The sequence below is a fragment of the Amphiura filiformis genome, chromosome 14, assembly GCF_039555335.1.
Source record: "Amphiura filiformis chromosome 14, Afil_fr2py, whole genome shotgun sequence".
Taxonomy (NCBI): Eukaryota; Metazoa; Echinodermata; class Ophiuroidea; order Amphilepidida; family Amphiuridae; genus Amphiura; species Amphiura filiformis.
The window spans coordinates 8,353,680-8,367,467 of NC_092641.1; the positions used below are offsets into that span (position 1 = coordinate 8,353,680).

Sequence of the window (13,788 nt, forward strand, 5' to 3'; positions counted from 1 at the left end):
ATCTTTAATCTACCAAAATACATCGTTCTCCATCGTGACGAATGAGCACAATCCAGTTTGGAACCAAGACTAGCAATATTTAACACCGTATTAACGTACGTAAAAACGTACGGTCCACGTGCTGCGTTTGGAACATCGCAATCTCTCTAATATTAACTACAAACTTACACTAAATACCCTAAAGATAAATATAGTACACATTTTACATGACATTTGAAATAAACAGGTGACTTTTGGAGTTGCGATTTTAATGAATTCAGGGAATGTGCTTGGCGAAAGTGTGGGAGGGGTAACTGAGAAGGCACGCTTTGCATAAGAAGTTGGAAATCTTGGTGAAACGAGTTGGCATTGTGAGCTAGAACAAGGTGATCGAGGTGGACTATAGAAAGTAGAAACAAGTTCAGTTCTCTAAACACTTTCTTTACGTGCATTTACCAATAAGAGACCCACAATTCAATGCGGTAAGAATTACAAATTCGTCAATCGACATCATGTATTGAACAGCATTAAATTGTTGCTTAAAACAAATCCTCTTATCTAGAGGTGACGACAGGAACAGTCTCGCCCAAGTCTCCCATTTCAACCGAACCGATTAATTCCCATTTTCCCCTGTATTGCTGTTGATGAAATTTCTACCGTCTTAATAGTTGGTCTGTGGAGACTTACTTTTAGCTCCTAATAGCTATTCGCCCCATTTTGGCAATATGGGCTGCTCCCGCATGAGCTAGTCAAAGTAAGTGATACTGTAGTGCACACATTATATCGATTTAAAAGGGGAAGAATTCGGTAGCAAGTTTTAAGCAGTAATCATCTCAAATCTATATGCATGTTCCATGTTTTCCTAATTTGCTTTTGAGCAGTGTGGTGGCTCTGTAGTTGTTCTTGAGCACAGGAGAAATAAAACCGCCATTCCGATTCTGTTCAAAAAGTGTACTTTCCCTCATTCAAACGACTTTGCATGATTATTTATAACAACATTTGCCTCATTAAGAGTCCCACCAGCTTGGGTATGTTAGCAGAAAGTTTGTCTAGACCGTATACTTATTTGTTTTTAAGCTGGTGCTTCTTCCACTTTTTCTAAACGGTAATATAGCATTCATAGCAAGCAATAAATGACATAAATTAGAAACCACTACTGTCCAAGCGATATTCATGCTAGCTTTGTTTACATGATACTGGCGAGACTAGATATTTACATTGCTATTTAGGCATTTTAAATGGCGCGTTTTTATTACTATACAAACGACAATAAAACCCAATGTCAAACGTTATTTAGCTCGTAAACCTGAAAATGAACCTCTACTCATTGATTTGTTTCGTTGTAACATATCCGGAGTTTAATCCGTTAAGATCTTGCTCCATCTTAACGATGCGCCTTTAATTCCGCTTATTCAATTGTAGCTATTTTATATACTATTAATAGTAACAATGTCGTAAGTTGAACAGTACAGTGCAGTGACCTCTCACTTTTAATTCACTGCTGAATCAACATTTGTGGGAGCAGAAGAAGAAAGGGAAAACAAGTTTCAATTACCACAATCTTTTCTACGTGCGATGTAATACATGTACATCAATGTTTTCATGTTTTGTATAGCTCTACTGTACATCGTGGACAATGCTCGACACCAATTGCAAGCAGGATCATGTTACCATATGCTAGGGCTTCCACTTGATCCCTGACTCCGCGGCTAAGAACTCATCAACTCAAATTGACATTCTTTATTTACATGATGAGAAGGGAACGATTCTCTCTTTATCATTGTCATAATGGTGGATATTCTAGCCGTCATCATGGTCATGAAGTACAAATGAGCACAACTAGTTACCGGAAGGGCATAATACAAAGAACCCTATCTCGCTGCAAATTACAGATATTTAATAATCAAATATATCCATTGTAAATCACAGAAAACACAGATTGTATCGATATATAATTTCCTGTATATTTTTGGAAGGCACATACATGTAGCTGTATGGGTTAAATTGCCTGAGATATGTTGTTATTAATGGAATGTGCTTTATATACATGTCGCTATAAAGATATCAATTTTCTCGTTGTTGACTCTGTGTTTCACATTCATGTGTTAATGTAGCAAAAGTAAAAGGTGACCAAACATTAGGAACATCTGGCACACATTTAAAACATGCTGCAGAGGTCGGGTGCAGAGGCTCTGGAAGATTTTAAATATTGGTGGGAGGGGGCAATGACACTTGGCTCAAGTTATTGGGGGTGGCACTTTTCCATGGCCACCAACATTATTGGGTGGCCGCATCACCCCCGCCCCTCCACCCTCGGTTCCGGAACCACTGTATTGGGAAAAGGGCATGAGAAGCTCCACACACTATACTACATAATACACAGACCACAATGTATATGTCGAGGTACCCAATGTTCTAGGTTAGCAATGTAATGAGGTTGATATTTACGATGATATGACACATGGCTTGTTGGTTTGAAAACCTCATTAAGTAAAGCATGTGCCGTAGTTCTTGAGTTATAAATAAAACGTTTTAGGAAATTGGGTCGAACATATTTGCCATTGTGGGACTTATCAATAACGATGACGTATGTTATTGCGGGCATGTAGTCGATCATAAATGCATACATGAGTTCTCCATTTAACATAGATTCTTGAATCCGCAACGCTTTTAAACATGCCCTTATTTTATCAATAACACCATTAGATGCTTACGCAGCATCAATATATCCCCCGTGAGGATGCTTGTAGCATCTTTCCCCCTCCCCACTTTCTTATTTTATTACGCCAAATAAGATGTTTTGTTGGTTACGTGTGTTTCCGTGACTGTGTAATAGGATGAAGATCAATGCATGATGTTTTCAACTTTTCTATCATTGCCGATAACATCTGGCACCAGGAGGCACGTTTTCTAGGCTGCACAACAACGATCTATCTGCACGAAAATTATATAGCTGCTATAAGACGCAATTTCGTAATTCAAAGTGTATATCCCACGAAGCTAGTACAAGACGGATATTTTAAAACTTTAGGAATATAAAATTGTCATTCCTCGTTTTCTTGTTTTGAGGCCTTTTCATATGAGAATGGTATATGGATGTTTTGAGCACACCCTGTCAAAGTGTCGTGGTGTCATTCTGGTAGCTAACAGTAAATATTATACAGGGGAAAGAAGAATTACGCATCGCACACTAGCACATTTAAACATGAATTTACCAATGGAAACATAACATGCACAGGCAGATATACCACTGAGCTACACAGACTGTCCCTGATAAACAGGACTCAAGTCTGGTACTTATGGATATGAGCAGTCAAGGGTGAACAGTACAAACAACACATTACATACCAGTGTACGAGATCAATTAATGATGCTTACCCGCCAGCCTAATATAATCATACAAACAGAGGGAGAGGCTTACGCATCATACACTGGAACATGGAAACATTCAAACATTAAAACTAGCGCACGAGATCAAATTAATGATGCTTAATCGTTATTCTTAATATATCAATATACAGGGGAAAAAAAGAATTACGCATCGCACACTAGCACATTTAAACATGAATTTACCAATGGAAACATAACATGCATAGGCAGATATACCAGAGAAAAAACTCCTGACATACGTGCCTGTGCGGGGACTTGAACCCCAGACCTCTCTTCTTTCCCCTGTATATTGATATATTAATAATAACGATTAAGCATCATTAATTTGATCTCGTGCGCTAGTTGTAATGTTTGAATGTTTCCATGTTCCAGTGTATGATGCGTAAGCCTCTTCCTCTGTTAGTAAATAATAGTTTGTGCAAATATTGGTTATGATATTTGCCTAAAATCTGGAGTCTTCTGATGACAGCAGAGTGAACATAGGATCATTCGTGTATAACACATAAACACGCCAAATTTTTTCCACCTCTGACTTACATGGTAATAACACAAGAAGAGCTCGTTTAAGGTTAATTACTGTTTTCAACTGTTGGGACTTGGTCGTCCACACCATTCTGTGAATGGTAGTGAGCTTTGGCAAAAAAAATTGCATTGATCATTTCATAGCGAGTGTGTAGAAGGATTCAAATATCACGGGTATAATTTTGAAGGTCCTGTGGTGAATGAGATATGTTGTAAAGAGGGCTGAAACAACACCACCTTTGTAAAACGCACATAACTCATTAATAACGTAAGCAAACTTTCAAAGTATATGATTTGTAGACTGCACTTCTCCAAAACACGAAGGGGGTATTTTTCAATAATATAATTGATTACGAAAATGAAAATCGATCTTTTTGGCTGCGATCAACAATACTCAGTCAACCCTTAAATAACGGTATAAGAAACTTTGTACACTTTTAAAGAATGGCACAAAAACGTTGTATGACCTTTATGGAATCCTGTAGTTATTGCAGCCGTTGTGCGTCCATTTGAGAAGGTTATGTAAACGTTTTATACTTGAAAGGTACTTTCTTGACATAATCTCTTGAATAGGCACATAATACATTTTGTGAGAATATTGTGTTATTCTTAGTATCAAGAAGATGTCTCAAGGACTATGCGTGACCTTGAGGCAGCCATTATAAATAATATGATCTAGCCCTGGTACTCGTACGCTGACATATTAGCTTGAACTTTCATCGGTGAAATACGCGACACTGGTCATGCGGTCTTATGGGACACGTTATCGTCCCTTCACAGACTTGGGATTCCGTATGTGCATAAGAGCGTGTAATTCATGTGGCTTATTTGTTTGTTACTAGGTTGAAATGATTGCGATAGATATCGACAGAAAAAAACTGGACTAGATTGGACTGTCTTAGAAAATGTGCAGTCTAGGTTACTGCCATTTGTCAGGACTGACGGATTGAACTTAAGACGTGATGTCCTTTAAATTGACCAATCTATGTCGAGTCTGGTTAAATCTACCATTAGGATGTTTTGTTTGCTGTCCTCTTGGATAGCGATAAACATCGAGAGATAAACTGGAATAGACTGGACTGTCTTACAAAATGTGACATTCTAGCTAGGTTACAGTCATTTGTCCGGTCTGACGGATTGAACTTAAGACGTGATGTCCTTTAAATTGACCAATCTATGTCAAGTCTGGTTAAATTCTACTATTGGGCTGTTTTGTTTCCTGTCCTTTTGGATAGTACACTGTACTTGAATTCCATCACGGGAAACGCTACAAATTGCCAACAAAATTAATGAAGACATTTGAATCAGGCGGTTGGTTACAATATTACTATTATCTTTACTCTAATGAGGCATACAACAGTGTTGGCCCATCATTTTTCCGCAGCTGCAATAGAGAAGCTACATGCAGATGCAACATGCGTCCTTTTTTGCTGAAATAAAAACACGCTGCATGATTCCTTTCTACTCTTATAAAGACCTGAATCTTCGATGTTTTGGACAATTTATTTTGAAACTCTTACATTTAAATGCGGTGTAACATATTCGCTGTCTTGTAACAGGAGATGCACTAGTGCAATGGATTTAATGGACAAATATAATACCGATATCCTATAAATTAAGACGTAAAAGGTACACAAATTCATGAAATAATGATGACTAAAAATGTGTACACATTTTAGTAATTCAAATCAAAATCCTGTAGAACTTGAAGAAAACCGAAGCAGCAAGCCAGTGTAATAATTATCCTATTTATATCGAGTAGATAATGACATGTTATGGTTTATCTATTTATACATGATACACCCACTCGTTCTACTTGACTGAGAGTGGTATTAGGTTTCGCCTCATCATAGACGTGGTGTGTGTTGATGCGCCTCAACACCACTCTCACTGAAGTGCAATTGATGGGTGCAGTAAAATAGATGACAATAACCTTGAACAGATAGTATATTAAAAACACTGTAATAGATATAGAATCACTGACTGTAAGGTTTTAGGTAATAGCGACCTCAAGTAATGTAGATGACAATGTGTGAGAAACACGTCGTGGAGGTTTACTTAACTCATCTAGACCGTGTAATATAGACGACAGAAGGAAGCGATCTATATAGATCTGAAAAACGTGTTTGTCCAATGGGAACTATTAACATTAAGAATGAAACAATCATAGACACTTTATTTTAATTTTAAAATATTCTTGTAGAACAAGTGTAAGCAAATAACGGTAAACAAACACACACACAAAGACAAACAAACAAACAAAGACTATCCTGGAGGTATAACTATGGGAACCAACATACTTTTGTAAAGTCTGTGTCACCATCTACAATTTGAGATGTTTTTGTTTTGCCTTTACAAAATACTTAAGGGTTATTTCCGCATTCTGTATTGTACCAATGTTAATGATATGATAAATTAAAGCCATTATTATAACATTTTCATACAAAACAGATTAGTATTTCTTTGCCATAAAATGTTAGCTTTTACTGTCAGATATATCCCCTTTTAATTTTGAGTGGAACAACTAAGGCAAATCAAAGAAAATTGGAATTTACTACATGCGCCGATGTCGCCAATACGTATCACTCCGTAAAAAGACGGTTCCTGCGTTTTATTTTGAATAAGGTCTTGACTTTTGCAGTGTAGGTTTTTTTAATAAAGTACAATATAATCGTGTAAAAAGAAAGAATTTTGAAAAATATTGAGGGCGTCCTCCTCAGCAAATGTTATAATATGCCTTTAATGAGAGGCGTTTTGTTCATTATCTTTTTGTTGTAATTGTCGCCATTTGGCATTACCAAGAATCTAAGTTACACCTATCGATATTAAATGCTATATAGTTGAAACTCGATGCAATAAAAATCAGGAAATAATTATTGAATGCTATATCTAGAACACAGTAGCACAAACTCTAACCTTGGAGGTAGGTGATCATATGTTTTCGTATTGTGTTTTGTACCACATTGTGGCCTGTACCAAAAGAATCAAATACCTAAATTCTGAGGTAAATTGCACTAGTCGTTTCGATATAAGAAGTAAAAACGTGTTTCAAAACGGCCCATAGAAAGGTATGTGTGGTTTATCACAACTGGAGATGAGGCTGTCACTTTTCTTTCATAACATCTAAACGGAATATATTTTAAGCTTAAAATTTCACCAGAGATGATGAGAAAAATATGAGCTTTCTCCTGATACCATAATTTCTATTTTGATAAGAAAAGGATGAGACTGCCGATCGGGTCACCCATCTTTAAACATTATCGCTAACCTTAACCGATTTGTGTTAAAATGTCCTTGTCATTTAATTTTTAAATGCTATGACTAGAACACAACTCTAACCTTACACATTATCGTTAAGCTTAACACTATCCCTCACCGCAACCCTAAAACTAATCCTAACCATAACTATAAACCATAAACCTAGTTTAACCGCAAACCCTAACACTAATTACACTAACCATAAGTCAATAACGGTAGTAATCCTATAAGCACAGTACAATACAAAATGTTGACAATGATTTATTTCTTCTTTTTTAATCATAGGATAGAGAGAAGTCATGGAGCAAAAATGGACGACGGGGGTAAGTGTAACATATATAATTATAACCTTGTTCTGACCAAAAAAAATTTCTGATAATACAACGGTATTAGATAAGTAAGATTGTCTAGCAAGTATGGAGTTCTAAGGAAAAACACAGATTTCTGATTTGAAAATTGATAACAAAAGGAAATATTTGATATAAAATATCATTAAAAAGTGATTATATAGGTGATCGTATTCAGAATACAATAATTTATTCAACTTTGACATGCAATTAATTGTGACATTGTGAAAAACGATAACAAAGCCCCCGCAAAATCCAATATGAAAAGATAATATTCTTCCTAAACCCTGCATTTCCAGACAAATAGTCTTAAACTACCACAGATATACTGGAAAACCATTATGTCTATAAATGTTATTCAACATAAAATAAGCAACTAAAATAATAATAATACGTACTCAGACAGACAGTAAACAGATACAATGTCGAAGCAATCGAGAAAAATATATTATATTATAGGTCTGCTGAAGGACACAAAGTGGTTTTAGACGATGAGCGTGGACAATTTCATGATGTAAAAGAAACATATAAGACTAGAAAATACAGAAGCAAGTGTAAGTGATATGTGAAATGAGAGGGAGATGATATACTTCAAAACCTCTTCAGACTGTTTTAGGTGGCTTTTGGTATACTTTAATCCTCAATGATTCACGTTTATGCAATTGACCTACTTATTCTGAAGACAATTCCCTGTTTATTCTAGTATTTTGGTTGGTCTGTAGCTTGAAGTGATCGGATAGCAACGTTTTAACAGTATTTTGATGGAACCTGAGAGCACATGAGGCACATCAAATAGCATTCTGATTTTTTTTGGGGAATTCGCGAATTCGCGATATAATACACTTTTTATGGCAAATTATTATGAAAAATATATTTTATTTTTTATTTTTCAATATAAAATGTCAGAATTTTCAAATAATGGACGGCCCTTTCTCCCAGCTACATATACTTTAAGTACATATGATTAGATTTATAAAGTTTACTTCGAGCACTGTTAAATATAACAAAATAAAAACGTACATTGTTTAAATAATTTGCCATAAAATTTGTATTACATTGCTAATTTCCAAAAAAAATCAAACTTATTTGGTATCAGAAGGACATTTCTCGTATTCAGAATGCAATTTTGTGTGTTTCATGTGCACTCACATCCCAAAAATGTACAAAAATAGATAAGCATTTTGACCAAACGTCAGATTTGAGTGTGTTGATCTTAAACCTTGACAAATATAAAAAATAACAATTAATAAGCATAGCAACTCAATATCTTGAAATTAAACACTTGTTTGTGAAGAACCAGTACTACGCAGGCGTGTTACCTTAAGAGGCATGAAATACCATACATTCCAGGCATTTTAAGGCTATTGACACAAGTTAGTTATACCAAACAGTTCATATACGTAAAACAATGAAGGTAGGGAGACGTGAACACAGGCTATAGCACTTAGTAAATTTAATGGGTAAAAATTGAGATAGCACTCGGAGGGAACATAAATCGGATACACCGTTAACGCATTAAAACAAATTGGATAAATATTAAAAGGGGAGAATCCTTTATTACATAAACATTGTATTCATTAATGTTTGCTTTTCTCAAAGGGGGTAGTTTTTCTCAAGTCTTATAGTTAAAAGGTCTAATACAATGATCCTAAAAATCTGCTTTTTAAGAGGGAAGGCTGGAATAAAGAGTTTTATTATTCTTGAAACTGTGTTGTCTTGAAATATAGAGGCATATGCCTTTGGGACAAATGAATGAATACATTGCCCTGTACAGCGACAAGGCGTATATAAATATTAAATTCAAGATGCATCGAACCACGTTATACAAGTTGCATAAGTTGTTGAATAGCTATTAAAGTTCACGTGAGATACGAAGAATAGACAAATTTGTCTATCGTTTTGTAAATGGTAGTTTGATAACATAAATCTTTGAAAATACATACATGTTGCTTTAGGGATGAAACCAAAACTCGACCTTCGGCTGACCGACAGTTACCGGCAATTGAACCGCGTTCCATTGTTTAGAACATTAGAAATCGGTCCCACCCGGACGGAACCGCCCCGAACCAACGATATGCACCAATCATTTTGATACAGCCTGTATCATAACGATATTTTTCTTGGAGCGTCCGGAGCTAGAAAAGATAACATTACAAACACTTAAACTGCTTTGGTGTGTGTTGGATACATGGGGGTTTGTTAGTTTTCGTGGTTTAGTATAGGTGGGTGCTGGGGTGTGTTATATAATATGTGCAACAACACTTATTATAAATGGATTCAGAAAAGTCGTTGGCCATTTTCTTCTGAATTATTCACCCTTAAATATTTGACGTGAACATGTCTTGAAAAATCCACAATAGAAACAATTTCGCTTGTTTTGTTTTTTCATCATAATCATTTCCCAAATCAACTGATTAGGTAGCATACGTTAAACACATGCAAACCTATTATTACATTTATTTTCGAATTTGTTTTCAAATCATCCCTTTGCACAGTTGCAGAGCGTGTGCCGTAACGACATTGTCAACCGGTATTTTGCCTGCTAATTTTGTTTACTATTTAGTCAACTACTATTTGTTAGGCGAAGGCCCTAAGGTATTTAAACTCAGGTGTATGGTGTATTAAGATGCCGTTCTCGTGGGGTAAATACAGAAAGCAATATTAATCTTACGTAGATTAAGTTGATAAAATCAAGGTAGCATTCAAGCGGTGATATTTGTTTGTTACGGTGAGTAACTGGGAAGATGAGTACCGTTTGTGGTTAATTAGCTAGTTCCTAGGAACTTGGCGAGAACGCGAGGTTATAAATTGCGATTCCTGTGTTTTATCGTATTAATTTGCTTGTAACAAAGACAAAAGAGTCACTACATATTAAGGACTTTGTTTACGTCATTGAAATATCATCATGGAATGAGGCGATTCTGAACATTTTACACAATTTCTTGTAAAGCTTTTTGGGAGAAAACGTTTGCCAGTGACTTATTTGATTTCGAGTGAAATGAAGGACAAAGGGGCTGTCTTGAAAATATTAATTATATTTGCAATAAACTGTAGGAAAATATTTTGTGACTCCACCAGACTAACAGCATGAGGAAAGAACCGTTTTGGAATAACAATCACAAGTTTGCGTATGATTCACTAGATAATACATGAACCTTTTTGGTGGAATTGTGTCTGGAATTAATGTAAAATTGAAAAAAAATGCATAACACCAATAGACCTAAAATAAAATAAACCTTTTGTAAACATCCTCGGATAGATGTTGACATCTTTGTTAAAACGTGTAAGCAAACATAATTGACAATACTCTGTTACCGACAACCGACCATCGGGCGGATTGAATAAAATTCAGAACAATAATATTGTGTTAGTAACAGGAGAAAACAAGCAAAACTAATGCTTTGGAATCACGACACACGATAAAGAAACATTTTCAGGTCGGCCAAACACTTAAACAATTTCATCCAGGTATAGACTTAATTAGTAGGTGTTTTTTTGCCGTTTCTAACACATTTACTGTCTATTCCCGTATAAAATCTCCCCCAACCATCAAATACACAGTAAAATCACAAAAACCTGTCTTTTCCCGTGTAAATCGACTCAACCACCAAATACACAGTAAAATCACAAAACCTGTCTATTCCCGTATAAAATCTCCCCAACCATCAAATACACAGTAAAATCACAAAAACCTGTCTTTTCCCGTGTAAATCGACTCAACCACCAAATACACAGTAAAATCACAAACACCTGTCTTTTCCCGTGTAAATCGACTCAACCACCAAATACACAGTAAAATCACAGAAATGCTGTGTACACAGGATTACACAGAAAAACATCCTTGCATTTTTAATTCACCCCAATCCAAATTACACGGAAAAATTCCCCCTGCATTTCAACTTATCCAAAAAAAAAATGCAGGGGAAAAAATTCCCCTGCATTTTTTTTACCTCTTCATTTTATTCATTTAAGAAAAAATATATAAAAAAATAAATATAATAAAAAAATGGAATCATTCAAAAATCATTACAACGTTAAAAAAGAAATAACTCTCGAATCAAAAGTAGAAAATAACCGTCTGTTCGTATTTTACAACAACCAGTGGGTTCAACTCAGTCAAAAAATCCAAACAAATTTTACAAACCCGTAACATTGCAGAATCGTTACAATGTCGGTCTATGTAAAGAGTTGGGAATTCCGACAAATAAGGGTAAAAAATATAGTTTGACTTATTACCAGAAAAATAGAGAGAAGTATTGTATGGCTTCAAAAAAATATTATGAAAAAATGAAATCCACACGATATTGATTTTTTTTGAAAATAAAAAAAAGGGTTTAAGAAAATAAAATATTGTATATAATAAAAGAAGATGAGAAGAATACTAAAATTTTCATCGAACGCTGAATGGGAGCGTTTAAAAAAAATCAAGAGTGAATATACGGTAAAGGGTCTACGAGCCATTGCGAAAAATGCTGGCCTGCAAGGAGATTGGAGACACACCCGCAAAGCCGATCTGATAAAATTTCTTCAAGAAAACTATGTCTTAGATCCGCTGGATGCTCCGATACAAAATATCGATGTACCCATTCTTGAACCAACGCCGTATACCACCCCTGCTCCACCGCTGGATGCTCCGATACAAAATATCGATGTACCCATTCTTGAACCAACGCCGTATACCACCCCCCCCGTTCCACCCCAGATAGAAATAAAGCCAACGCAAGATTGGTCATTCTTGGATACCCCCAAACCACCTCCCAGACGAACCAGATTTCAACGAAAGATTGCAAAGCTTTACAAACAGAAGGAAAAACCATTCGAAATTCAAGAAACCGAATCTGCTCTCAATCATTTTACGACTCGGTACAAAATCGATGGACGAGCTGGCTATATACCAAACACATTTTTAGCAGCAACTAAACAAACTGTTGTGAACCTTTTAACCAACAATCGTCAAACAAGGGTTGTGCTAGTTCTTAGCTGCATGATGGAAAAGACGAATCTCCAAACGGGAAAACATATCACCAAAGAAGCCGTATTTACCTCCACTACGGATGTTAATCTGGAGGCAACTGATCTTGATGAATTATACAATAGGTGGTCTGAAAGAATTTTGGAAAACATTGCATTTCAAAACAGCGGAAGCAATTGGGCATTCAAATCGATCGTAGACTTGAGCAGTCACACAGTTAAATACAAACCGATGAGTGGTTCGTCATACATTCCGACTCCAAAAAAAAAAAAAAAAAAGAAAGCGATCATCAATCCCAGAAATCATGACAACCAATGCTTCAAGTATTCTATCACTCGAGCCCTCAATCCAGTTGACGATAATCCAAATCGGGTAGACAAAAAACTAAAAGCAAAATCCGAAGAGCACAATTGGGAAGGCATCCCCTTTCCAACCCCCCTTAAAGATATTGCCAAGTTTGAAAGGAACAATCCTACAATTTCCGTCAATGTCTTGGGATACGCCGAAAAAAATTCATCCGAGAGGTTGTACAAAAATAAAGTCTACCCGCTGAGAGTAGGTGCTAGCAATCGAAAACACGAAGTTAATCTTCTTTTAATTTCGGGCAAAAATAAGGATGGCCATGACACCCAACATTACTGCGTCATCAAGAGTATGAGCAGACTAATGGCGTCACAAGAGAGTAAAAATAGTCATGCTAGATATTATTGTATGCGATGTCTTACGTCCTACATCTCCAAACAAAAATTGGTGAAACATAAAGAGCTATGTCAAAATAATGAAACCGTGAAAATTGAAATGCCTGATCCAGAGAAGGATTCATCTCAGTATTTTAAACATCATTTCAAGTCTCAGAACGTCCCTTTGTCGTGTACGCCGACTTTGAATCCTTTACGACACCGATACAAACCTGCCAACCGGAAGTTTCTCAGAAGACGACGAAATACCAAAAGCACGAACCTTCGGGCTTTTGCTACTACATCAAGTGTTTCGATGACTCGGTGTACACTCAAGAACCAGTGAAGATCACCAAGGAATCCGAGGACCAAGATGTGGCTCAGATTTTTGTGGAAACTCTAGAGCAAAACATCAAAGAGATCCATCAACAATTCAAGTTCCAAAAGAAGATGATCTTTGGGGAGCAAGAGCGAGAGATCTTTAAAAAATCCACCCACTGCCACATCTGTAAGGATCCACTGACTCCCGATGATAAAGATAATTACAACGTCAGAGACCACTGTCACTATAAGGGAACCTTTAGAGGAGCTGCTCACAATCAGTGCAATCTTGCTTACAGGAAACCAAAGTTCTTTCCGTGAT

General features: G+C 36.1%; 1 protein-coding gene across 2 annotated transcripts in view; it reads left to right on the forward strand.

Moving 5' to 3' along the window:
• Positions 1-13,788, forward strand: part of LOC140169646 (potassium voltage-gated channel unc-103-like) — a 335,180-nt gene that overhangs the window by 126,154 nt on the left and 195,238 nt on the right. For both annotated transcript variants that reach the window (XM_072192927.1, XM_072192928.1), the window contains exon 3: positions 7,435-7,472. In XM_072192927.1, the coding sequence (XP_072049028.1) occupies positions 7,449-7,472 (24 nt within the window). In that variant the 5' untranslated portion in view covers positions 7,435-7,448. The remainder of the gene's footprint in view (positions 1-7,434; positions 7,473-13,788) is intronic.